Source organism: Zootoca vivipara, chromosome 5, assembly GCF_963506605.1.
Source record: "Zootoca vivipara chromosome 5, rZooViv1.1, whole genome shotgun sequence".
In the NCBI taxonomy this organism is placed as follows: Eukaryota; Metazoa; Chordata; class Lepidosauria; order Squamata; family Lacertidae; genus Zootoca; species Zootoca vivipara.
This window is the reverse complement of record NC_083280.1, coordinates 86,006,442-86,034,357: the sequence shown is the minus strand read 5'-3', so window position 1 is coordinate 86,034,357 and position 27,916 is coordinate 86,006,442. Positions and strand designations below refer to the sequence as shown.

The 27,916-nt window shown below is 42.9% G+C and overlaps 1 protein-coding gene across 2 annotated transcripts; it reads right to left on the bottom strand.

The window, feature by feature from the left end:
- Positions 1-107: 107 nt before the first annotated feature.
- On the bottom strand, positions 108-26,576 carry MYOZ1 (myozenin 1). 2 transcript variants are annotated; one of them, XM_035137946.2, is made up of 6 exons: positions 26,367-26,576; positions 18,900-18,982; positions 13,788-13,969; positions 3,756-4,017; positions 2,930-3,095; positions 108-722 (listed from the first exon to the last, which is right to left on the bottom strand). In XM_035137946.2, the coding sequence occupies exons 2-6, from the start codon at positions 18,973-18,975 to the stop codon at positions 491-493; spliced, it is 918 nt and encodes a 305-aa protein (XP_034993837.1). In that variant the 5' UTR covers positions 18,976-18,982; positions 26,367-26,576; the 3' UTR covers positions 108-490. The 2 variants fall into 2 exon arrangements, with proteins under 2 accessions (XP_034993837.1, XP_034993838.1); XM_035137947.2 differs by lacking the exon at positions 18,900-18,982.
- Positions 26,577-27,916: the final 1,340 nt, after the last annotated feature.

The window sequence follows — 27,916 nt, the reverse complement described above, 5'->3', positions numbered from 1 at the left end:
TGATAGTTCTTTGTGCCCTGTTAGATCCTCCCCCCCCCCCCGGCAATGTAAAGTAGGATATGGATGTTTTAAATAAACTGTGAACATGAAACAAAGATTAGAGAGTCTTATCTTCTTTCTTTCTAGATGCTTTATTTGTTTTTGCCAAATGATAAAACAGGATCAAACCCAGTACAGAGCAGGCAGGCAGCTTAAACATTCCAAGACTGTCTCTTTGTTTTGTTTTGGAGGGCAGATATATAAGCCATTTATCCCCCCCCCCACTCCCCACACCATCTCTCTTTCTTCTTTCCTACTTTAGTGCTTTCCTTCTTCTACCTCTGATATGGATAAATACCACAGCAAAGATATGTTTGAGAACCTAGTGGGAACTTGGCTGTTCTAAGGACAAAGATTAGGAATCTCTGGGACTGGAAGTGCATTTTTCAGCTCCTTGTAACAGACTTGCATGTGGGCAGATACAGAAAGGTGGGGGCGGCAAAGGAAGGTTCTATAATTCTTCTGTTTCACCTGCAACTGGCACATTCACTTCAATGGTGTATTCAGTAGGCTCTCCAGACCCCAGCCAGGGTACCGGGGTTCTGTTGAAAGACGGTCTATTGGTGACTTCTTGGTTGCACACAATGATAGGTTCAGGTACCAAAGGGCCAGCATCAAATTCGGGCATTTGGAAGGTCATCAGCTTGGCTGCCTTCTCATATCCCCCATAAGGCACTGCAGTCCTAAGGAGAAGTAGATTGAATTGGCAATCAAGGTTTTAGCCTCAGCACCAGGGACAATTGTATTGACAGTTGGGTGCATAGGGAAGCCCTAGCTATACGTGACCCGGGGACAAAGCCAACTCAGCCACTACTTAGATAATGACGATGCTTAGCTTTATTTCTCAGCTATCCAAAGCAAAACATGTCTGAACCCTGGAAAGGAAAGGAAGGGCAGGGGAATGAGAAACAGCTACGCATAAACGGGAGATTTGGAATGGAGACACAGTGGGCAGAAAAACCACTTCTCCGTTCCACCCTACAAAAAAAGAAAAGACATTCCAAAATAGGGAAGTATGAACAAATCAACATGGGGACAAAATCTTTGTTAATAAATGTATTGAAGGTTTGCAGGCTTCATCTCAAAGTGTCAAAGAAAACAACCATCAGAAAATAATGATGTCACAGTGCAGATTGTGTTTGATCATAATGTTAAACAATCAGAATTTCATTTAAAAGGGAAGGTGGTTGTGTCAGGTAGAGAACACCAGTCTGGCTTACCCCATGTCTTCTACATGACTGCATCCTAGAAAACCAGAGCTTTGTAACAAATATAAACTGATTTGCCCCTTCCCTCCCCTTTTACAGAGAAGTCTGATGATGCTATTGCCAACCCTTAGCATTCCAGTCGTGTGTGTGTGTGTGTGTGTGTGTGTGTGTGTGTGTGTGTGTGTGTGATCCTGCTATCCTTTTGCAGACCCAATTTGTGGCAAACTTCCCCCCACTTAAAATGCAGTTGCGGCACCAGCTGGTCTAGTCTGAATTGGCAAAGTGCTGTTGAGGCCTTTCAGGGCTACTGTATCTTTCATTAGAAGTGTCCTCACTCTCTTTCCCATTGCTTTCTAGGTCGCTCAAGATGTGTGCAGTGATGAGCTTCCCCTTAATTACATAGAAATGAAAGCCTCCCCTGCCCCATGAGAGAGGGAAACAAATGCTTTGTGGGGCAATTAATTACTACTGCTGTATGGTGCTGAACAGAAAGCAACTAGGGGTTGGAACTGGAAGGAAGAAGCAGAGGACTTCTTCTGAATGGGAATTACTTCTGAGTACACATGATAGAAGGATCTTGGTCAAGGGGACAAGCCTTGTCAGATAATATAACATAATATTGTGCCCCATGGAATCATTGTTTTAATTCTGCTTCCAGATTTAATTTCCTGCTTCCAGGAAAAGCAATGTCTCACAATGCTCTCCCAAGGGAGAGTCACTTGGTGCCATTGTTACATGCCTTGGGGGGGGGGGACTTCCTCTTCCCCTTTGTCTAATTAAACTGTTTGTGGTGGTTACTGTTTTTGTTTCTTACTATGTTATGTATTTTTGTGTTTTTACACAGTTAACCACCAGAGGTGTACCTAGGGTCTTTTGCACCCTGGGCAAGGGACTGTATCGGCACTCTCTCCCTTAAAAAAAATCACATTACCACATGCCTTTGTGCCACAGTGTGAGACGGAAAAGAACCTTATCTCATGTTTGATCTTGCCACAACAGCACACACACATATGCGTCACACTCTCCACAATCTGATAGGTGATTCCTTTGGGGGGGGCTGGGCCTATGCCCCCAGTGGAGGCCAGTTTCGTGTGCTCCCCCCCAAGTATGCCTCTGTAATCAGCCCTGTGATCCCCGGATGAAAGGCAGTGCAGTATAGAAACTGAATAAACAAACAAACAAATATCTTTCCCTGCTGTTGTACCATCCACATTCAATGTACCCTCCCCTGCCACTTTGTTGTGCAGATTTCCTCGTAACAACTCCCTGTCAGTTTCCATCTTTCTTCGTGTGTATACTCTCTGCATCTTCTCTACCCAGCCCTTCTCAGTTTATAGGATCATTGATTTGGAAGAAACCAAAATGCCATTTTGCATGTGGTTCAGGTCTACCCCGTGGCTTCACACAATGGGTGGAACCAGAGCCTGTTTCAGTCTTAGCAGGGAACAGGGATTTCCAGTATCAACAAACCTTGGCTATTTTGTCTTGTACTCACAACTTCCCTAATAACCAAACAGCTCATATCCCTTGCATTTAAGGGAAAAGGGTCTTTTTTCCTAATATGAGGATCTTACTTCCTTTTGTTGAAGCTCCAGAACAAATCCGTTTTCCGTTTAACTCGCAATAGTCTTTCTTCACATCCACTGTCAGCCTCCAACAATATATCAAAAGTTTCCCCTTACCTGTTGAAAGATTTATAACGGCAGAGGTCTGCTTTGGAGCCATAAGAAAGGAGGTCAATTGTGAATTCACTTTTCTCTTGTGGGGTCATGCCTAGAGCTCTTTCCCACGGAGAGATGTAGGTCTTAAAAATGGAGACATGCTTCCCACTTCCACCTTTGCTATCACCTGAAATACAACAACAACAACAACAACAACAACAACAACAACAACAACAACAACAACAACAACAACAACAACAGATGATTAGGTTAATTTTTTAGGCAAAGCAGAGGAACACATAAAATAATGCCAAAGGGGTAGATAAATGTTATGAATTATCAAGTCAAAAGGTGGCAATAGGTTGCTTCAAACAAAATCCAAATTCTGTACCAAAGAATAAGAAAACCTCCATTCAGAATAAATTACGCAAGTTGTGCCATTCTGCATGAATTTACCAGAGTGCCACATTATCATTTATTTGGATGCAGCTGGAATAAGTTAGTAGTTGGAATAATAATAATAATAATAATAATAATAATAATAATAATTTTATTATTTATACCCAACCCGTCTTTCAGTGATGCTGAAATGTCTGCAAACGTGTCAGTTTCCTGGACCAGGAAGCATAAACAATTGAATGTTTTATGACTCAGGGGTATCCAGATTTGGGGAAAGATAATGCAAAAGGCGGGATTCGGATTGCTTCTTGCTCAGCTGAAACACGTATTTCGATCTCTGGAGCAATAGCCCCCAAACCCTGGCATCTTTCCTCACTTAAGCTTGTGTGTGTGTGTGTGTGTGTGTGTGTGTGTGTGTGTATAATGCAATATGCTCACAGATACTTGCCTTTCCCGCCAGTGGTGTCACTTCCTCCGCTACCGTCCACGCCTCCCCCTGTGCCAGCAGATCCCTCGGCGTGGCCTGCTCCTGTTCCTCCAGCTCCACCTTTGCTCCCAGGTTTCGGAGGAGGAACAGGAGGGTATTGCAGTTTACTGGATCCATACTGCCCTACAGTTACACCGCCCACCATCCTCCCACCGCTGTGTGAATAACCGTGAGAATCAACTCCATATTGTCCCCCAGATGGGATGAATCTCTGAAAATGATCCTGGAAGGGAGGAGAGGGAGAGGGAGAGGGAGAGGGAGAGGGAGAGGGAGAGGGAGAGGGAGAGGGAGAGGAGAGAGAGAGAGAGAGAGAGAGAGAGAGAGAGAGAGAGAGAGAGAGAGAGAGAGAGAGAAATAAGTGTGAATGTTAAGGTGCAGATTCATTACACCTATTTCCAGCTAACAAAATTCTTATTGGGCCCTATTGCTGCCAGCAGGGTGGATAAAAATCAATCCATTTTTTTCATTTTTAAATTGGAATTTTTAAAAAAATGCTTTTGGAGGAAAAATCTTTCTAAAGAAAGTTTTCTATTTAAGTTACATTATAGTCCAAATCAGGAAATAAGGATGTGTTAAATTATTCATATGTGCTAAAACTCAGTCTAAGTTTTGGTTTTGGTTTTTTAAAAATTGCTTAACCACATCAGTTAACAAACATGGATACATATGCTATAATGTTATTGTTATAGTTAAATAAATTGTTTAAATTGTTATTAAGGAAATGATTGTTTTTCTCCTTCCAATAAAGTACAGCAGAAACGCTCTTCAATTATAAACAGTTAACATTAAACCTCCCAATAATTTCATAATTATCAGTCTATGTATTTCTAATAGTATAACCAAATCAGTAATTTTTGATATAGCTGTAAAAACTACTCTGAAAAATTATTATTCCAAAAATGAAACCTTAATCTGGTTGTAAATATTAAGATTATACCAGAAAGAATGAGTCTTTCTGTAAAAAAATGATTTAAATCAAGTCTTACTGACTAGTGATTTAAATCATGATTTAAATCGATTTGATTTAAATCAAATCCACCCTGTGAGCAGCTATGCCATAGGTGTAAATGCGTTGGCAGGGATGGTTGGATGGCCTCAAGGTTATCTTTGTAAACTGCTTAGAGAGTCTTGTAGTTAAGCAGCATATAAATTATTTAGATAAAATAAAATATTAGAAAGGAATATCAGTGAGAACTGCAACTGGTAAGAGTCTCTGTATCTTTGCTAGGTTTACTTAAATTGTGAACCGCCCTGTGATCTTCAGATGATACAAATTTAATTAATTAATAATAATGATAATAATTAATAAATAACAATAATTTAGGTTCTGAGAACTAGATTGTTAGGACAAAGTGCCGTTTGTTGCAGTACTGGGCAGCACTCCAGATGTAACGGGCGGTAAAAGGCACAACTAAGACACAAATAATGCATACTAGCAGGAGAAGACGTGCTAGAAAAGGGGGGAAATTAAGGTACCAAGGCTACCTGCAATTTTAAACTTGACTTAGTCAAGTTTACCTACAAACTTAGAGTTGGGTTTGGGCAGAAAAATCCTACAAGTGTATGGCATTGATTGGTTGGCAGCTTAATTGACATCTAAGGGAACCTCCTCCACCAATTCTGAAAATTGTAGAAATAGCATTGAGAGAGGTTGATCAGTAGGGTGCCCTTCTTCACCCCATCATTAAAAACAAACACCTCTGCTATGCCATCTGCGTGCAGATTTGTTGGGTGTTTTTTTCCTGCAGGTTTTTCCCTTCTACATGTAGCTAATCCCAGCAAGTCATTTTGACTTTTGCCAACAACAGGCAATCTGTGCGCTAACTAGGTAGATGATGTTCATATTATCCAGCTATTTGCCTTCACTAAATACATTTTGCAGGAAAAAAACTAAGTAATCACATAGGCAGCCTGTGCAAATCATAAAACAGAGAGATAACAGCAACTACTCAGATTCTGTCGAGCAAAGGCACATGATTGCAGAATTGCAAGGCCCGCTGGGTCCACCTGCAAAATCACCTCGGAGGGATCCACATTGGTTTTTTTAAAACGGTCAAGCACTTTGTTTGCCTGTTACATGCAGCACTGTTTGGTGATGAGAAGCTTTCCAGGCTGTAAACAGGCTTCCAAGGCCAGCTGTTCGGTCAGCTAAATATAGGAGAAGAAGTGAAAACCCCACAAGGCTGAGTGTAGAATTATCTAACACTCCACTCCATGTATTCAGCTCAGCTGCAGTCGCCAGGGCTTCACGGCAGGTCACCCAATCTGCAGTCTGGGCACAGAGCCATCAGCAAACTAAACTGACAGAGCTCTGGGGAATCTCCTTCCCTCCCTTGCCTATATAAATTTCCCATTTTAAGAACAAGGAGAATGAATTCCCTCTGAATGTTAGGAAATATGGGATTGGGGGTTGAGAGGGGGAGAGAGGAAAAGAGGAAGAGAATCCGAGTCACGAAGATTTCATCTCTGATGCTGCCTGGAGCTGGAGGCTGCGGCTGGTAGGGCTGTCTCTTCCCGTACTAAACAGGGAAGCATGGAGCGGCACAAATGCGAACTGAAATCTGCAACTGGTTTCTGAGTTCAGGAGGCCAGTCAACTTGAAGGGTGAACATGTGACGGTGATGCCTACATCTGCAGGTAGGCAATTCCTCAGCACAGCTTCTCACTAAACTCCAGCCGCCAACAACCATCTGGGCTGCTTCCCTCCCTTGCATCTGCTTCCTCTTCTGCCAGGCTAAAGTCCCTGCGAGCGCTTACCAAAATTATGGGCGCCCCAGCCTTGTGCTTATCCAGCAAAAGGAGCTAGCAAAAAGCACCCACTCTTAACAAAGCCACAATTGATCCTCTGAAATGCCTGGCTATGCCCACAATTTGAAACAATCACATGCACGTAAACTGGTGGTATTTAGTGGTGCTTGCAGTACAAAATAGTCAGTGCACATGCAGTGAAATGCATCCAGTGCATTTCAGTTACTGAGATCCAGTCATGCGCCACCTGGATTTTCTACAGACAGCTCAAAAGTTTGGTGGTTGCCTTCGAGAAGGAGAATGGAAAGCCGGACTGAGCAGGGGATGAAGGTAGATGAGAGTGAAGAAGGGGGAATCCCTGGGCACTGATCTAACTCAGCTACACAATAACATCAATACTGTAGCCTCTATCACAAAATGTCCCATACAGAACAATCCTAATTTCTAGGCACATAGTAAAGAAACTCTTTTGACCACATATTCCTACCAAAAGAGGCCACAGAGCAGCATCAGTCAGCATGGCCAGTGGTCAAGGAGGATGGAAGGTGAAGGATGACAAGTTTGCCAGCCTTGTCACAAGAGGATCAAAGGAACGGAAGGATGCAGGTGATCAAACAAATGGAGATGCCCACATGATTCTGCTCCTAAGTCATGGGGTATATCGTATGGTAGATGGAGGTCCCATTCAATGAGATATATATGGGTTGGTAAACAACTTCCTTAATTTTGTTCTCTGCATCTTTGTACGGATGCAGTCCTGTTCACCCGCCCTTGAAACAGTTGTTTAGTTTCTGGCCTGTGGGATATTTAAAAGCACATATTCTTTGCTTGCACACCCTCCAGCATTTCTCCAATGGAAATAGGGTTAGTTGATTCAATAATAGTATTCCATTATTATTATTATTATTATTATTATTATTATTATTATTACCCCCATCCATCTTACTGGTTTGCCCCAGCCACTCTGGGTGGCTTCCAACAGATATATAAACATAATGAATAATTAAACATTAAAAAACAACCCATTTCCTTAAACAGGGTTGCCTTCAGATGTCTTCATACCCTCCAACATTTCTCTTATTAAAATAGGGACATCCTAAGGGAAAACAGGACATTCCGGGATCATATCAGAAACTGGTTTCCAGGACTGCTCCTGGAAAATAAGGACACTTGGAGGGTCTGCAACTACTATGTTAGTAGGATAGTCTGGGAGCTGGTGACTGCCCCAGAGCTTCATAATTGATCAGGGATTTAAACATGGGTCTTCCTGCTCGAAATCTGACACGCTTATCTGGTACACTAAACTGGAACATTCCCTTCCACTGGGGCCTTTCTACAGCTGCACACACACATCCCATGCATTTGAAGTACGCCCCAGAAAGAATCCTGGGAACTGTAGTTTGTTAAGCAATGTGTTGTGCTTTAAATAGATAGTTTAAATAGATAGTGTGGATAGAGCTGCTGTTCAGCAAAAAACCAAGTTTTCTGGGGACAGATGAGCGCCAGCTGAGTACTATTAAGAAGGGAATCTTCAGATGGTGACTCGAAAAGGCCTAGCAAAGAAGGGCTAACAAAACCAAAACACCAGGCTTGGTGGAAGGGAGAGACAAAAGTCCAAAAAAGGAGTCTTCTCTGTGCTTTAGGCAAAATCATGAGCGAACGATGCCAATCAGAAAATAGGCAAAGGGAAAAAAGGGTATTGATGCATCAGGTCGTTTTAGATGTTTGTACATAGAAAAATGCATTAATTATGAAAAATTATTGGGAGAGACTGGTTTTGGGGGACACCAGCAGGATTATGACCCATATTGGCATTATGAAGACATAATGGGGTGAGACATATGGCATGTGGATGTGTGTTGTCTGCAATAGCTATAGGTATGTTTTGTTCAGAGGCAACAGAAAAGGGATAATATGATGGGCTGTTCATCAATATATTCAATGAAGGACCAATTGATCATGGATACAACAGCTGTTGTGAGACCTATCTTGCACAAATTTATATAGTAATAATTAAAGGCATCCAAACTAGTGGCTATTTGCTACATCTTGGGACAATGGATTGCATACATTGATTGTGCAAATAAGTCCTTATTTTTGTCTTTTCTGAATTTACATCCTGCCGACTAACACTCCTAGCCATCATGTCAGGGCTCCTGCCACATTTTGGAACCCAGAGGTTCTGAAATGTGCGATGACACCCCACCCATGAGTTCCCTAGGTTCCTCATTTCACAGGTTTACCCTTCTACTCAAAGAGAGTTATGGGGAGAGGAATGCAGGTTCAGACAATGTGCTGGTCTCCAAGGCTCCCCCTTGTATGTTTTAAATAAATATTTAACCCTAATATGAAGTGGCTGAAAGGGGCTCTTGAGTTCTAGCATTGTGTGAGGGCAAGGGAAAATGTTACCTATTTCTTCTTTCCACACTGTTCATCATCTTACACAGAGTTCTCATTCCCCCAACAATCCAGTAACACCTGGTTCTAATTATTGAACAGACAGGTGAACAGTTACAGGTAGGTAGCCGTGTTGGTCTGGGTCGAAGTAAAATAAAAAAAATACCTTCAGTAGCACCTTAAAGACCAATTAAGTTTTTATTTTGGTATGAGCTTTCGTGTGCATGCACACTTCAGAAACGCTATTTAAAGTGTTCTTTCTTTGAAAGCGAAAAAGTTAGTTCTTAGGGTTAATATCGGCAGTGCAATTGGTGTTCCCATTAATAAATATCTGGGCATAATAATAAGAGATACTGGTGAATCTTGAAAGGTTTCCCCCATTCATAATACCTTTAATACAGGCAAATGGTATGGAAATGAGCAAATGAGTAATTCCATTCACAGAACACGAAGCCAAGGGAAGAAATGCTTGCCACACGCACGCACGCACGCACACGCGCACACACACAATATATTTGCAAAACAACTATATTTCTGCAAGCTTGGGAGGCTAGTGAATGAGGGAATGGTAGAGATGAGATATGAGATATCTAGTGAAGAAGACAAGTGAGAAAGTAGATGTGTGCACATTCAATTTATCAGACACACACACAGAGGGGGGCGGGGTAGAAGAGATGGGGAGGGCAATGGTTTGGTTGGGGCATTAGAAAATGTTTATCCTGGCAAAGTGACAATGTGATATGGCTCATTCCCGTTCTGTGAGGTATTAATGAACTTTGATCACCCCATGAGTACAGTGCTCACACAAGACCGAGTGTGGTGCAGCTCATGTAAAAAGTAGCTGCTTCAGACATCAGCGAAGGGCATTTTCATACATTTCACTTTTGTTTTGTTGTTGCATTCAATGCCTGGAACATTTTAATATAGGACCAAAATGACCCCAAGGCACAGGAGCTGCATGCCTACTGCACACTAAAGGCTGGTATGCATGCTGATGTCCTTTGGACATTTGCCCAAAGTGGCTTGAGTTAGTCACCAAATAGCCTGGCTACCCCAGAGGGCACCTTCAAGTTTGGTGCAGGCTAAGCCTTCTGTTTCAACAAGAAAGAACTCCACTTGTGTGCCCTTCAGGTGCCTCACATGGAAGTCCCAATAGCAGCAACTTTCCTGATGCCGCAAGGCGCTTTGGCTCTCTTTAATTCCAGCATTTCTATATGTGCTTCAGAAGAACTAGGCAATGAAAAACGATCCACCTCAGGGAGATGGAACTGCTAGGCATCTCAAGGTCCTGACGTCACTGGGGGAGGAGGCTTGCTGAGTTGGGGAGATGCCATGAAGCTCTTTTCAGTGTGCCCTAAAGGGAATGATTGAGACCACCATGTGTGTTTCTATTTCCACCTCCCTGATGAAGAGCTTCCCAAAATGCTTGCAGTCTATGTTATTAACAACACGTCTGGAGTTACAGTCACTCGCCTTCAGTCACTGTCCTTAGCCCTCGTAGAAAGGAGTCTTTACTTTGAAACAGGGGAAGTTGACACCTCTCCAAATCCATGTTGTGTTGTACATGGAAGCTGAAATCCTCTGTAATTAGTAAGTTGTTATAAGGGAGTCAAACGCCTTTCCTCAAATAGCCTGTCAGATAGTTTGGGAACTACATTCCCCCAGTACTCAAACCACTATTCACAGTTGCTGGGAAAGTAATGCCACCCCCCAATATATCCATGACAAGCACTGCATGCTACAAGGATCTGGGTTTTTTGCATGTCACTCCAGCTAATGGCTGGAACCTGTGATAATGCTGATAATAAGCAACCCTGCCCTTACCTGTGCCATTTAAAAATATTTCTATAAAGAGTTAAAATAATACCTGTGAGGTGTTTTGTTGTAATTCTGTACATGTGTATTTAGAAGTAAATCTCCCTATGCTCATTAGGACAGACTCATAGAATTGCTGCCTGCATCTCCTATGTCAGGAGTGAGAGGCCACCTCAGATTCTGAACCCTGAACCTTTCCCTACATCCTCCAAGTGTCCCTATTTTCTAGAGACAGTCTTTACAGAAGCTGCCCCGGTATCTGATTTGATCCTGGAATGTCTTGCTTTTCCTTAGAATGTTCCTATTTTCACTGGAGAAATGTGGGAGGGTATGAAGTTATGTGACCTCCCAGAGCCGAGGAGATAAGTATCTATACAGCCTTTAGAAGACATCTGAAGGCAGTTCTGTATTGTGAGGTTTTTTAATTTCTGGTGTTTTATTATGTTTTTATATATGTTGGAAGCAACCCAGAGTGGTTGGGGCAATCCAGTCATATGGGCGGGCTATAACCATTATTGTTGTTGTTGTTGTTGAATAGAATGTACCTATTTTTATTGGGGAATTGTTGGAGGGTATGTACCCCAATAGGATGTGGGTGGCGCTGTGGATTAAACCACAGAGCCTAGGGCTTGTTGGCGGTTTGAATCCCCACAATGGGGTAAGATCATGTTGCTCGGTCTCAGCGCCTGCCAACCTAGCAGTTCGAAAGCACGTCAAAGTGCAAGTAGATAAATAGGTACTGCTACAGCGGGAAGGTACACGGCATTTCCATGTGCTGCTCTGGTTCGCCAGAAGCGGCTTTGTCATGCTGGCCACATGACCTGGAAGCTGTACGTCGGCTCCCTCAGCCAATAATGTGAGATGAGCACCGCAACCCCAGAGTTGGTCACGACTGGACCTAATGGTCAGGGGTCCCTTTACCTTTACCTTTATGTACCCCAATATTGCTAAAAACAACAGCCATTGAAAATAAAGCCAGTCAGTGATCATGTCTGCGCCTGTATGCACCACTAATGGTGTCTGCATGGTGTTGGGGATCCTGAATTAGGAACTCCAACCTCTGGCACTGTCCTGGACCCATAGGTCCTGTGGGAGTCCAGGGGTGGTCTGCAGCATAGCATGGGTTGCCAGCATCCGGGGCCTCGAAGGTGCAGAGGGGGGATAGGAGGGAGGGAAGGAAATGGACAGTGTATGCATGTGCATTCAACTGCCTAACAGCATCTGTGTCACCCAGGAGATGGCAGCCTCAGAGATAAGAAGAGTTGTTCTGTTGTCTGGAAAGGCCACTTCCTGGTTTGCATGGAGAAGCTGTTTACAACAGATTCCAGTGACAGAAGCGCACAGCTGTTTTGAGGCAGCCCTGAGTGTTGAAATTTTGCACCCCTAACAACGTTGCACCCAAGGCAATTGCCCCTGTGCCCCTGCACACTACGCCTCTGGTCTGTGGGCAGGCCAGCAATTATTGGTCGGCATGTAGCTTGAAAAAGCTGCCCTTGTCCAAGGCCTAGCACTTAAATATGGAGGAAAGACTAGAACCTTATTTGCTTGCCACATGGAAGTTAGTGGCCTGAGAAGGAGCAGCAAAGCTCTGCCTCTGCCATGCCACTATCTCTTGCTTCCTCAGTTTGGTTGCAAAACTTAGGGTCTAGGCAATATGTAGGAAGATATCATAATATGCAGAACAGGGCAACATGTGAATCCAGCACATGCTTTGGATTTCCCCCTGGCATGCAGCCTCTGGAAGCCTCCCCACGAGGAATTACAGCCCTTTGGGTTGAAAAACAGACCCCGGGTCTATTAAACTATTTTGGCTATATTTAAAATGGTAGGAAGGGTCATTTGCTTCATTATAACCTATGTGTTTCTCTTTGTATGCTTCGAAAAGCAACTTCAAACACAGTGAGTCAAATTCAAGAATAAAAGCAATCTTTTATAGCATCATGTATATTAACAATGTATATTAAAACATATATGTATGATGTTGTTCTTAACTGATGTGGCTTTCTTACTTCTGAATGGTAATCATCCTTTGCAGTTGCAGTGCCAGCCCTAACATTTGGCATAGTGGGGCAACTAATTTTGAGAGTCATGAAAGATCAGCAAATTGTTCCTGTTGTTGTATTTCTACTCCCAAGGAGAGGCACTCGCAGGATTTTCTGCCTCAGGTGATAAAATAACTTGCCTAGCCTTGGGCTTTATGCACCTTGCCCGGGAGCAAGGGAACCTGGGTCTGTTCTTAGCAGGGGCAGGACAGCAGGTAGATTATATTTGTTTTGGGGTCCCTTGCTCTGTTTTAGACTCCTATGTGGGAACACAGTTGTCAGATCTCTATGCACAATTTGTATATTTATAAATAAACATCTACCACCAAAAACATGCCACACATCTCCAGTACTTTCTCCTCACAAGTAAATAGCTCCTATAGTGACTGCCCCTGGAACTTCAAACAATTTGCAGAAGTAGGTGAAGCAATATTATTGGAACATTATTATACGAGGGAGATAGTACGGTGACCTGCTTTTCTGCCTCATCCTCTAGACAAGAGGTCCTTGTTCCATGTTATCCTCAAAAGATCAGGTACCGTAGGCTAGGATGAGAGGGACTGACCAGCTTGAGTCCGTTCAAATGAGCTTGACAGCAGGAATTTGAATTTGGATGTCTTATATCTCAATCCAACCTACTAACCCAAAACTGCTCTGGTGAGCTGTGGGCCTGATCTGGTTTTCCAAATGATTTCAAATGCCCCCTCCCGAATATATCCAATCATTCAGCAGCAGTGCTGCCAAAAAAGAGAGTTATTATTAACTACTACGCATTTGTATGGAGGTATACACCTAATTTGAAGATCAGTATTTGTATTAGGGCCAGCTTTTATATAGGCACAAAAACAAACTTCACCAAGAACCACAGCCGGCCCTGCCTTTGGGCACTTTTGACAGCATACAACCATCTAGGTATTCTTTTTCGTCTATGATCAGCATGGCCATGGACAAATGCAATTAACCACACATTTCTATACTTTTCTATACTTACCACAGAATTGTCAGTGAACATATCTGGGTTGTTCTCATATATGAATTTCTCTACCCTTAGCTGACGAAGTTTGAACATCTTGGATCCCTTGTTGGTGAGGAGAGAGAGTTCTTCTAGCATCACGTCCCTGGGGATGCTGATCTTCTTCCCCAGGTTCAGCTTGGACCCTTCTTGTGGCATGACTGAAGAACAACAAGGACAATGTTACAACTACAAGAAACCTACATTTTGACCTCTTTCTTCATTCCTCCAAACCAGTGCAACCAGAGCAGTTAAAAAAACAAAAAGCCTATAAAGTATGACTGGTGGAATTGGCCTTCTCTGAAGGGAAATTATGGGCCCTTGATAATTTAATAACAGGTAAGAAGAACTTAAATGACCTGGGTGGTAGGATTGTAAGAATCTACATGTGCTGGTGGGGGTAAGCACCCTTCTTCCCTTTCTGTAAATATTGTGTAATTGATTCCATTCCCATAATATTGGCAAAATATAGGCTTGGGAACATACATTTGCACAGTGCCAAGCAGCTGACCTTTTTCGGTGGTGAAGGTTTTATTGCAGCCAAGCCCAAGGGAGCTATCAGTGGCCTGTTGTGACAGGTTTTCGATACTTTTTGCAGATAAAAATCATTTGAGTCCACTCTGACTTTGATTTCACCTGTATCATGAGTGTACATGGTATACCGCCCAGTTAGGTTTCAAGCGTTCGCTTCCTGAGACTGCTTGAAGGTTTGCGGCCTACCGTGTTGTTGCCCTAACCTGTGTTGCTTCTAACAGGGTATGATCCCCACAGCCTTTTAAATAAATCTGCAGTAGGTGGAACCAGAGCCAATGACAGTTGGGATTTAGTCACCTTACTCCTCCTTGTTGAGTTACATAAAGGTAGTACTGACACTAAGGAGGAGGAGGACGTAGACAGGCAATGCCACCCCTTGGAGTGGTTGGAAGAAACCGGTGGCAGCTGGCTGAGGGCAAGACCGATGATGCAGTGCCCCCATTCACCCAGATGTACCAGCCTCCACAGTGCACAGGTTGCAACTAGACTGGGCTACAATTATGTTTTCCAAGTGGAGCTGCTTTTAAAGACAGTTCAGAGATCGCAGCTGGTTCAAATTTTGGGCCTCCAGCTTACTGAGAGGAACAAGGCAGTTATTGACTCTGTACCACGACTATGCTGGGTAACAATGAGCCATTTCACTGCTAGTTTTAACCTTTGAAAGGTTATTTGAACCTTTCAAACACAAACTTACCTCTGCCATTAAAACCAGCTGCTGAGGCCTTGCTCTCTGACCCATCATTAGCAAAGATTAGATGAATTGACACAGGGGAAGGGATTTTTTAGGAGCAGCTCTGCTATGGTTGAACCCCCTTATGTGAGAACTCTCATTGCTTTTAAATAGATTCTGAATGCATTATTAATGTGTGTTTTTTCAGCCGGAACTCTCCAGAACTCAGTTCTGGCACCTGTCAGGTGGGCGCCATTGCCATTCTGCGAGAATGAGGGAAGTGTTCATTGTGAGTTTCAGCACCTCTTTTTCTCGAAAAAATAACACTGATGTCATCTATTTTACAACACTTTTGTGCATGTTTTCTCCTGACTCAGGTATATATTACTGTGGGTATGTTTCTTTTGATTAAATTGGTTTCAGTTATAGTTTTATTGTTATTTTATTGGTAGCATTGCTATTTTGTTATGTAGACTACCTTGCAAGTATTATTGCTAAAGGAAATGAGTGAAATAAGTAAATAAATGAAGAAGCAAATAATGGTATTGAGTGGCCACCATCTTGTTACTAACCACCGAAAAGACACACACAAAAATCCTCAATCTTGCCCTGTAAAAATTCCTACATCATTGATGTCAAATTGTGTGTCCTTGCAAACCGTTTGTTACATGTAATGCACACAATGGTACCTTTTCCAGTCATGTTTCTTTCATGTAAGAAGTATGACCAGAAAAGCCACATGTTGCCATATCAAAAGCAGTTATTATGATCTTCCAACGAAGGGGGAAATAACAGACAAGGTTTTGTTATCTGCTATTTCTTCAGCAACTGTGTGTTGTTTTCTCCCTGTGGAAGGCCAGGGGATGGTGAACCATGGTTGTGTTCCAGAAGCAGTGGGGTTGGAGCGCAAGTGGAGGAGCACAAGGAGTCAAGACGAGGGATAGACCAAGCCAGGAGAGAGCAGGGAAGTGCAGAGCCAAGGGGATGAGGGACCCTGGCAGGCCCAGAACAGCTGGAGTGACATGAATACCAAACAGTTGAGCAAGGAGAGAACAAGGGTGGGACTTCTGGATCCAGGTTATCAGAATTAATGGGTGTGGAAGGGACAAAGGAGGACATAAAGGGAATGAGGTTGAGACAATTTTGCAGGAGGAGGAAGTAGAAAGAGAGTGAGATTACCTGAGAGCTAGAGAGGAGGAGGAAGAGCAGTAGCAAAGAAGCCATCACCAGCCAAGCTTAAGCAATAAGTTTGAGGTGGTGGGAAGGGGCTGTGTCATGTGTGTTATTATGTGCAGAGCAGAGATGCCCTGCACTGGAAGAAAGTATCTATACAATGTGACATTGCCTCTGGCTATCCCGTAAGTGACATTTAGAATCTTAACCATGTGTACTTCTATCTGTCCTGCTTAGCAAGCACCAATGAGTTTTGAACATATTCAGTTTTTTTGTTCTGCTCACCCTACAACTTTACCCATCTTAAGCAGGAAAGCTACTTAAGCTACCAGCTGTCACAGACAAATGGTTCTTTCTCAGTTAATGGCAATATCACTCAGGTGGCATTAAGCAGGGTTGGCGCTACCTTTGAGAAGCAATTGCACTAGCCTACGAACTAAAATTACTTCATGCCAACCTGTCGTCCTCAGTTGCTTATTCTATGAAGTGGAGATCTGAACTCTCTCGCCATGTCCACTTCCACCGTTTACAGCAGATACCAGGTGTCAAAAGACAGAGCAAAAGGACTGATCTCTATGGGTCATTGTCAGAACAGATGTCTGACCCAAGCATGTGTAGATGGGCATGGCATTTGCACACCTGACAGCAGAATTCTTAGTCTCTCTATCTCTGTTTTTTCTTTTCTTTTGATGATTTCCATCCTAATCCAAACAGAAGTTGGCAAGTTATGCTCATTAGAAATTCTAATGTGCGCTAGCCCTGACACCAAGAAACATACAGATCCCAAATTTTGGTCTTTGCCATTTTTTAAAGGAAATGTCTTTATTTAATTTTCCCAACCCCATGCAAACACAAACAAACAAAACAGGCTGTTAACATTTCATTTCTAAGCCAGCGATCCTGGTTGCCTCTCATGGCATCTAGTGTAACAGCAACAACTGTAGGGGATTCAATTGTTGCTTCTTCAGCAGGAATCCACCATGAGAACCGTAACAATGGAACCTCTGTGATTTTGTTGACGTTTCCGCAGTACAGAGCTGGGATGAGCCCAGTTATACACCACACAATCGGAGCAACACCATTTCCCTCACCTTGCAGAGTCTGAGCTCTGCATATGCTTGAGGCCCTAAACTTGAAGGCCACCTGGTCCTAAAATTTGTGCCACTGTTAACACCCCCCCATGGTTCTTAGGTCACTGCTGTTCATATCCCAACCCCAGCAGTCACTTGCCGTGGCTGCTGTGCTGATAAACTATGTGCACAGAATGCTGGAGGCCATGCGACAAGGTTTCAAGCAATACTGAAGCATTTCAGCCAAGGTGCTGCCATTCATTTACTATACTGAATCAGAGCTTTGTGTGGCTTGCTTGTCCAAGTATATTTCTGCACCCCCCACCAACAAATCAAAGAACTAGAGATTCAGAATAAAGCCATGCCTGTTTTCCAGTCAAAGCAAGATGATTAAACGATGAACTTCTTTCCCGACTCTTTACCGCCCTGTTTGTACTGTACCTTTAAAGTGGTATTATGCCACTTTAAACAGTCATGGATGCCCTCAAAGGATCCTGGGGATTGTAGTTTCTAACAATGCTGAGAGTTGTGAGGAGACCAATTTCCTCTTATAGAGCTATACAGTGGTACCTCGGTTTATGAACACAATTGGTTCCGGAAGTCTGTTCATAAACTGAAGCGTTCATAAACTGAAGCGAACTTTCCCATTGAAACTAATGGAAAGTGAATTAATCCGTTCCAGACGGTCCGCGGAGTAAGCGTTCATAAACTGAAGCAAACTTTCCCATTGAAAGTAATGGAAAGTGGATTAATCCGTTCCAGACAAGTCCGCGGAGTATTTAAACTGAAGCGTTCATAAACTGAAGCATGGGTGTAATTGGTTCCAGAAGTCTGTTCATAAACTGAAGCATTCATAAACTGAAGCAAACTTTCCCATTGAAAGTAATGGAAAATGAATTAATCCGTTCCAGATGGGTCCGCAGCGTTCATAAACCGAAAATTCATAAACCGAGGTGTTCATAAACCGAGGTTCCACTGTAGTTCTCAGAGTTCTCTGAGCTGCATTCCCAAGAGTGGCTTAACACTCAATCCCTCTTCCCAGTGAACTCTGGGAATTGTGGTTCTGTGAGGGAAATAGGGAGTCTCCTTTCAACTCTCAAAACCCTTAACCAACCAACTATAGTTCCCAGGATTCTTTGTGGCGAGACATGACTGTTTAAAGTGGCATAATACTGTTTTCAGTGTGTAGTGCAGGAGGGGCACATTTGTCAGTGTGTATATCTAAATAACCTTTGCTGCTGCAGTGCTGCTTGTAATCTGAGGTCTTAACATCAGTGACAGTGAGGAATGCCAATAAATATCCATATTTTCTCCCCAGCTGGGAAAATATGGGTAGTCATTGCGTCCCTCACTGTGCCATTCTTCTGCTTGTGGGTTCCATCTTGTAAAAGAAAAAGAAAAAACTAAACATCATCACATACAGTTTGGCTCTTTGGGGAAAGCCCTTTGGCCCTGTGAATATTCTAGAAAGCAGGAGACTGTTGTAGTCCTTCTACATAAGCCGTAACTTAACCACCCGTGACTCTTCATTTCCATAGAGAAGGGCTTCTATGCTTGTCCTCTGTGTGGCACTCCACAGATATTCTAGGGAGGAAGTGCCCAGAGAGGATTTTATGTCTGCGATCAGGTGCACGTATATCTTACCTTCTTGTGTTAGTTCTAAAATGAGTTTAGTAGGCTTTCTCTTCTTATTGGGAGCCGGGGTTCCTGCAAGAGGCATGCTGTTTCTGTACAAGAATAGAATAGTGTAAATGAACTTCTCATTCGTATTAGGTTAAATAAAGAGCTGTTGCCTCTTTCATGATGGAGTTTTGTTTTGTTTGCTAATCCCTTCCCCCTTCTGGCACATATAGAAAAGGTGTCTACCAACTTCCTCTCTCAAGACAAAATGGGCCAGTCCACACAGATGCTTCTGGAATCTTTCCTAGCCCCAGCAAACTCTTAAGGAACAATGATGGCACATGACCTGTTTTTCATTCTGGCTGTGTATTTTGCAGTTTTGGCCAATTTCAGTAATCACTTCTGGCAGTTCCCCAACTGCGAGAAGTGAAGTTTCAGGGAACCAGGCAGAGAGCCTTTCCAGTAGTGGCACCCGTCCTGTGGAACGCCCTCCCATCAGATATCAAACAGATAAATAGCTATATGACTTTTGGAAGACATCTGAAGGCAGATCTGTACAGGGAAGTTTTTAATGGTTAGTGTTTTACTGAGTTTTTATTACTGTATTTTGTCAGGAGCCACCCAGAGTGGCTGGGGCAACCGTCAGATGGGTGACTAATAATAATAATAATCACCAACAAGAATTTCATGACTTGGTACCCAGCTGCTGGGTATGTTTGAGGTTCGTTGAGGTTCACCTAGATCTCTGGTCTACAGACGAGTCACCTCAGTACAGAGAACTATATTCATTAATTATTATAATATACAGAAGGATGTAGCAAAACAACAAACAAAATTGAGTGATGAATAAGCTATGCAGGAGATTTTATTCAGTAAAATAACTGTGTAGGCTGCAGACTTGGAAAGTAAACGAAAACAAATAATTTGATAATGTGGCATGTCCCTGAGGACAGAAAAGACCAGGAAGCCTCTTTATTAATTTCTAGGCCAAAGAAGCTAAGGAAGAGTCTCTTCTAACACTGGACCATATAAATGTTCCAGATACAGTATATTGTTAAAGACCTGATCAACAATGCTTAATAGAAGTTGATACAACATGCTGTATGGCACAAACGTAATCTGATGATTAGTTTACATATTATCAGATTTATTACTTAAATATGTTACTTAAAAGCCTAGCTTTTTAAAAAAGGTCACATCTACATTGCATCAGAATAAGGTTAGTTATTGTTGGTGCTTTTCTCTGAAGTGTTTTGTTTTGTTTTTAACAATGGGTGTGCTCAAGAAAATGTATGTTGGTAAATGGGCAGATTTGGTTTGAGCAAAAAAATTAGCTCTGTCACTAACAATTTCTGGCTGTTTCAGGTATTCCAAAGATGCAGGTTAGTCTGCAATATGTGTCCCCATGTGTTTCTCACTTGAGTTATCAATGTTCTATTCTTTCTGGTTTCAGTTATCAATAACGATGCGATTTGTGATGTTGTCTTATTTCATTCATTTTTCTCAAGTTATAGAACCCATCCCACTTTACACCTTCTTCTCTTTTATAAATGTGATACATCTGTTGTAAAAAGTGTAAAAAATAAATTGTACAAAATTTATAATTGTTTTCAAAAACTTTGACATCTGTTTCTCAACATGAATCCCAGCCACAAATTCTAGCATGGCTTTGGTTTACATAATCTTACATATTTTTAGGGCTGCCATATCCCCCAAAGTGGAAATCCAGACAAAGTTGGGGGTCGAAGTTGTTTAGCTTTCTTTGGGAACATCTCCCCCCCCCAAGGCTTTTCTGGGAATATTTTTAAAAAATTAAAAATAGTCACCCTACTTGCCATATGTCCAGGAGATTACTTGTATAACAGTAAGCTAAAATAGCAAAATTCATTATGGAAAAAAAGATTTTTCATTTAAAAAGGAACTACCACCACACAGAGCACTGTAATCCTGCAATCGCTCGAAGAATCTCGCTCACTGTGCTTGAGGGTGCAAAACACCAAATTGCGTGACATTTTGTAAGCGATTTCAAAAAGTGCAAACTTTGTCCACATCCCCAGTCAAAGGCACAGCTGGCAGCTGGTAAGACATATACCCTCCCTACTCTCAAAATACCCTTAGCTGAGGCCAGGACAAATAAAGACAAACATGGGACAGGATTAGCCCCCTACTGCAACAGTTAAGTGATTTCCATTCTTCCATTGGGCTGCCTATGCGTAGCCATATGTGTAGGTTACACAAGAGGGAAATGAGTGAAATCTGCTCCTTACAAGTGGAGCTACCAGGGAAAAATATATATTGGGGTGGGAACAGAAGGGGCAAAGTGCATGGGTGTGTGTATATGTCTAGCATGTTAAATTTATGATTAGGTTGTGCTTGGGGGAAAGCAAATGGAAGCAAGGGTGTGGCAAAAGGGACCACCCACTGAAACATCACCGCACACATGACCAGAAAAAAAAATGCACTAATAAACTTCCACATTTTGTAGCCCAATGGTAAAGGTCCAGCATATGTCCACTTTAATTTCTCTTGCATTGATTTTTTTTAAAAAAAACAGCACATAGAGCTTCTTAACCTATCCATTCTTAAGGAAATCAGCCCTGAGTGCTCACTGGAAGGACAGATCGTGAAGCTGAGGCTCCAATACTTTGGCCACCTCATGAGAAGAGAAGAATCCTTGGAAAAGACCCTGATGTTGGGAAAGATGGAGGGCACTAGGAGAAGGGGACGACAGAGGACGAGATGGTTGGACAGTGTTCTCGAAGCTACGAACATGAGTTTGACCAAACTGCGGGAGGCAGTGCAAGACAGGAGTGCCTGGCGTGCTCTGGTCCATGGGGTCACGAAGAGTCGGACACGACTAAACGACAACAACATTCCTCATAATCACCTCACTAACATTTGGGTACATTTGCAATGCCTATTAAGACTATATTAGTTACGCCTCAGTTTTTGACAGTACTCAAACTTCTGCATTGGCACCACAATCCTATATTTCTACTCAAATGTAATTCTTCTTGTTTTCCATTGAAATGCTCTTTGCCTGCATCGCTATAGTGGACCCACTCACAGTGACGCCCAACGCAGGCAGCAAAGGTCTAGGCAATGTTTATGTGTAACAAACCCAACAAGAAAACATTCTGGGATTTTAAATGGACCACAACTTTTATTGATTATAGTTATAGGTAGGCTTTGGCTCAGCCATTGGGTGCATATCCAATTTCAGCCTCCAGATGAATGGCAGATGTTTGAGTGGGGTCGTGCCTGAGATTATGGGACTTCCTCAAAACATGGGTCTACATAGGTAGCCCATGCTTGGATTTTCACTAAACTCCTCTAATGGAGTACCCTGCGATCGCTCCAGTTTGGTTTAGAGGTGATGCACCACTTCACACCGACCCGATATTAGACTAAAGGATTCCACCCAATGCCTTATCTGCCAAAAGTTGTACGGTAACTATTTGTTATCAGGGAGGCAAAACCTCCAAACAGGGTCAATCTTGTTTGCAGGAAATTCTTTCTCAGATCTGAATACGGTCCGAAACTTGCATGCAGCTGGCCTTTATACGGTAGCTGGGTCCTCTGGCCACCTGATGGCCAATTTGAAATCTAGGGGTGGTGGACTATCCCACCATCCTTTGCAGCTGGCCAGGGGGAATTCCGCAACTGCTGCCCACCCAGAGACTGAGTAAGCAGTCATTTTATTACACTTGCATTTTACCCGTTCTTCTGTAATCATAGCTGTCAAGTTCTCCCTTTTTAAAAGGGAAATTCCCTTATGCCGAATAGGATTTCTCACGAGAAAAGGGAAAACTTGACAGCTATGTCTGTAATGGAACCTGAAGTGCCATTCATGTGGTTGCCGGGAGGTTAAACCCTGCTTAACTTCAGGAAAGTGGTAGTCTCATTGATTAGACAGAGAAGGTAATGATTTGACCAGGATACCCCAGTGAGTTTAATTCAGGCTTCCTCAACCTCGGCCCTCCAGATGTTTTTGGCCTACAACTCCCATGATCCCTAGCTAGCAGGACCAGTGGGCAGGGATGATGGGAATTGTAGTCTCAAAACATCTGGAGGGCAGATGTTGAGGAAGCCTGGTTTAATTGTTAAGAGACATTTTTAATCTGTCTCTCCCTGTCCAAGAGCCAAATTAGGATTGACTCAGCAGAACCATAATTTAGATCTACCACCACCACCACCCCCAACTTCAAGGTAGCTATAGGGGGCTGCCAATTTATTAAAGGAAATGGCACTGTGGGGATTTTTGTGTGGCCTCCAGGGCCTGCTGTATACCTGAAGGAGCCTCCCTACCCCTATTGTTCAGCCCGGACACTGAGGTCCAGCGCCGAGGGCCTTCTTGTGGTTCCCTTACTGCGAGAAGCGAAGCTACAGGGAACCAGGCAGAGGGCCTTCTCGGTAGTGGCGCCCGCCCTGTGGAATGCCCTCCCATTGGAGGTCAAGGGGATAAACAACTACCTGACATTTAGAAAACACCTAAAGGCAGTTTTTAATCTGTGATATTTTAAAGTATTTGTTGGAAGCCGCCCATTCTTCAAATGTTTCAGGACACCCATTCTTCAAATGTTTCTGTATCATAATACTCAGTTCCATTCTGTTTTAGTTCTAAATTCATTGCTGGCTTGTAATCTCTTTCCTGCACAGAATATTCCTTTGTTAATGGCAGAAAAATTTTTACTTGTTAGAACTACTGGTTTCTTATTAATATATCAGAACCTCTGATTGGCCTACTGCTCCTATTTGGGAACAAGAAGTCTATTTAGAGAAAGCAACCATGGAGGTCCCGAATTTCTTACCGAACAGCCTAAATTTAGCACCCAGGTCATCCCTCTGACATTTCCCTATGCCAATGGTACCCACACTTCTACAGGCCTATTCCTGCTGCTCCCTATATGGCTGCCTAAAGAGACTGGCCAACTTCATACCTGGGCAAACAACTCTTTCTGTGATCCTCCCAGCCATCACACTCCTTCCTATATTTTTCACATCCTATCAGAAATTGGGTCTCATCTCCCATGAAGCAAGCAGCCACCATAATAGCCAAAGGTTTTGTGCAGGGGTTCCTCCATTAAAGTAAGCAAATCATTTCCCCCAAATCATGAACATCATGAACATTCACTGGAAATTTAAATGTTCTTATATGTTTCCCAGAATCTCACCAATCAGTGTTTTCTGGTTTCCTTAGCAGCCGCTCTGGTCTCTGTATACTGCATTTTGCCTTTGAGAACCTCAACATTTTTGAAAGACCGTGTAGAAATGGATCTATTTACCTATGTGCCACATTCCTACAAGGTAGTTATAGGTTCAATTCAGTTCACAAACAAAGGTGGATCTGCCTAATTCACATTTTATTAAACAATATGTGAACGGAAATGCAACTGTTCAAAATTCACACGTCTCCGAATTTTGCAATGCAGTTCGCCAGCCAAGCAATGTGTACAAAAGTGCACATACTGAGATAAAATATGCATAAAAATTGATATATCGGTGAAAATAACATTAAAAATGCATCATTTTTGGAGAAATAGAACTATTAGGGAAAAATAAAATGCTTTGCTAAAATGCGTTAGGCAAAAATTGCAAACAAAAATGTGTCTACGAGGAGAAATTTGTAGTGTTCATGAGATTTTTTTAAAAAATGGAAACTGATATGGAAATGTGGAGAACTGTACTCAGATTGGAAAAATGAGAAACTGACATAAACAAAAATGGAATTATTCACCCATTCCTAGTCATAATAAGGCAATAAAATGATAATTAATCTGTTGTTGTACACTTTGAAAGTTGATTATAGATATAGGACAATATTTTGAAACTTAGAAATTTCTTTTCTCAAAAACCGACTGCATAGGAAAACCCCTTCCATTACTTTTGTTTTTGCTAATGCAGAAGTTATTTACACCAGTAGGAACAAAAGCACAGGGATATTATTTGACCACAAAATCCTAATTCACCCTTTTGCCTTCCAGTTTTTCCCTTGGCGAGATGAGGAATGTGTGTTCGTGTCTGAGACAGGGAATTTAACAGATGAATTTGGTTACATTCATTTGCTATCCATCATTAAAATTAAGGCTGTGGAAGTGGTTAAAAATAAAACAAGACCACCTTTGGACTTCCAGTTTTGCTTTTACAATTATGTGGGAGAGTTCTGGCAATTGCACCCCAAACTCTCAGCCATGAAAAAAATAGGTAGGACTTCTTTGACAGATGGCATAACTGGTAGAATCTAGCTGTCCACGGAGCTGATTGCACCTTCTATTTAAAGCAGAAGAAGAAATCAGCTAGCTGGACATCTAAATTCTGCTGTTTCTGCCATCTGTTCTCCAGTCTCTGATTAAAAGTACAGAATTGCAAGCATTAAACTGAGAGGATTTGTGAAATGTATCCATTGCAAGCAAGGTTTTTCATTCATTATTCTTAGATTTCAAGGGCAAAGGACAGCATTACTCTTGTCTCAAAAGACAAAACACATTTCCCCCTGTAATTCCTCATTTGAGCCCAAGAGCTCAGGCTGGGCTAGAGCTCCTTCATCTTAAAACTGCTTTTATGGTATTTTTTCTATTCCATTTTGAACAGTTTGAGGTGAGAAGTGAAGGCTGATTGTTGCTGTGTAGCACCTTGGCCAGAGCAGATGAGAACCCTACAGGTCAACAAAATGTCTTCTGGAATGGAGTTATTTACTGATTTCCACACTTTTCTTTCTAACTGGGATCCATCCAACAAGTGTGAACTCCATGTCATGTAGTTGCCAAATGTGTATATCTCCAAATCAAGGGCAGCAGATGTGCCAATTAAATGCCCCGTATGAATACTTCAGCAAGACCCTGGACAGCTGCTCCGGTGATAGCGAAAAGGAGCAGAAACGACCGGTAGCTGACAAGGCATTGGTGCTACTACCTGACCTCATGGGGAATGGGAAAGAATTTCTGCTGTAGTATTTATTACCTAGTGGGATAAGTTAGTAAGTGGGGAAACATGGGAGGAAACACCCTTATGTGCAGTATACTGAGATACATCCAAGAGAAAGATCTGATCTATTTTGACATTTAGTAAGGCCACGAAAGGAACGGGAGAGTTGGCAGACTTCCCAAATGTCCTGGATGGTAACTTAAAACTGCTGAAGCTGTCAGTGCCGGCGGTGACAATTTTGAGTGGATCGCTTCAAGTTAAAGGGATCTCTGTAATGGTCATTGTCCCCAAGAGCGGGACTTCAGCAGAACTTTGCTTTTCTAGTGTAGGAAAGAGGGTCCGCTGGATTTAGTGGTTTCGGGAGCGTTTAGGGAGGAAAGGGGTCTCAGGCTCACAGGTGCAAGTACTTCTTTCTGCCTACTTTGCCTGTTAACCCCCTACCCCGCTGCCAGGCAGTATGCTGCAATGCAATGCAGACTTTCCACCATTTGTTCTGCCCCCTCTCTTAATGTCCCGTCCCTCCTAGCTACCTTTCCCGGCTCACCATCACCTTGTGGAGGCACTCACCTCAGGCACGCATGCACAGGCCACTCCACAGAGCCTCCAGCAGCAAGAGCAGACCTTGGTGTGTCTGGCGTTCTTCGCTTGCTTGGTCTTGCAGGAGGCTTGGTAGCTCTTCCTGACCCCCCTGGGTATCCAGGGGCCCACACACTCCCTGCTCAGGGTCTGCACGGCACAAAGTGCTGATGTGGAGTGCTGCGAATTTGACTCTTGGAGACACTGCTCACACAGACATCCTGGGGTTATTAATAGTCAACGGGATCTCGGAGTCCAAGAGTCTCAGATAGCACCAGCCTAGGCAAGGCTGGGAAGAGAGAAAAGTGCACCTCAGCACTCCCACGACAGCTACCTCAACCTGGGGCCAGGTACCGAGCAGGGGACCAGCTCTGCACATCACTCTCCTTCCTCTGGGTTGTAAACATTGCTGCTACCTGCATGAAAAGCTATATGAATTATAATGTTTGAAATCACGCATTTAAGGGCAATCAGCTGTAAGCTGTTAAGAGATGGGTTGGTTGGGGCATGCAGTTCTGCAGAACTTGGCAGGCAGCTATGTGAGATGAATTGGCGTGGAAAGGTTATGGGGCTCGGAGGAGAACACAGATGAGCAATAGGATCACAGCCCCTCTATGTCCGTGCCACGTGTCACTTCTGCTGCCGTTGGCATGGTGGTGACTCAGTGTACTTGTTTCAACTCTCCAGTGCGCAAAGCAGGAAGAAAATAGACACTTTGCATTTCAGTTCACCTACTTTTACCAACAGAAGTATGAGTACTTGCAGCAGACGGGGAAATTATTTACCTTCTAAATTTACTTTTAACATTCATAAGTTGCCTCTCCATTTAGAAAGCCTCAGAGCAGGGAAGTAAGGCATGAAGCAACCCTGACTCCTTGAGAGGAATGTCTGTCAGGAAATCTGGAGAAAAGCAGGACTGCGGGAATAGAGGTCTCCCCCTGGATGACCTATTTATTTAACATTCATCCAGGTTTGCTTGCACAAAGCATACACAGAAGTTAGTTTATATCCGGTCTTTATTGAGCATTCATTCTGATTTGTTTGCATGGAGGTGCAGACAAGGTGTACAAGAACAACGAGCATTTATGTCCTGTCCTGCTCATCATTCCTTTACCTTGTGCTTTTCAAAGTGTTCCCCCATCACTTTCCACAGTCCATTTCTTTTTCAAAATGGATTTGTTGCTCTAGAGGGTAGACTGCTTTAATTTTTGCAATCTAAATGTCTCACAAAATATTAAGCAGACTGGAAGCACAAGGCATGTAAAGCAAGAGCTGCAAATGTCAAAGCAATAGTGAAGGCGGTGAAGGTCCTGTGTGAGTGCCTGGAGGCAGCTGGAGGATGCATGGTGGCTAACAGATTGGGGTTGAATCCTGACAAGATGGAAGTACTGTTTTTTGGGGGGGGGACAAGGGGCGGGCAGGTGTGGAGGACTCCCTGGTCCGGAATGGGGTAATTGTGCCCCTGAAGAACCAGGTGCCTAGCGTGGGAGTCATTTTGGACTCACAGCTGTCCATGGAGGTGCAGGTCTACTCTGTGTCCT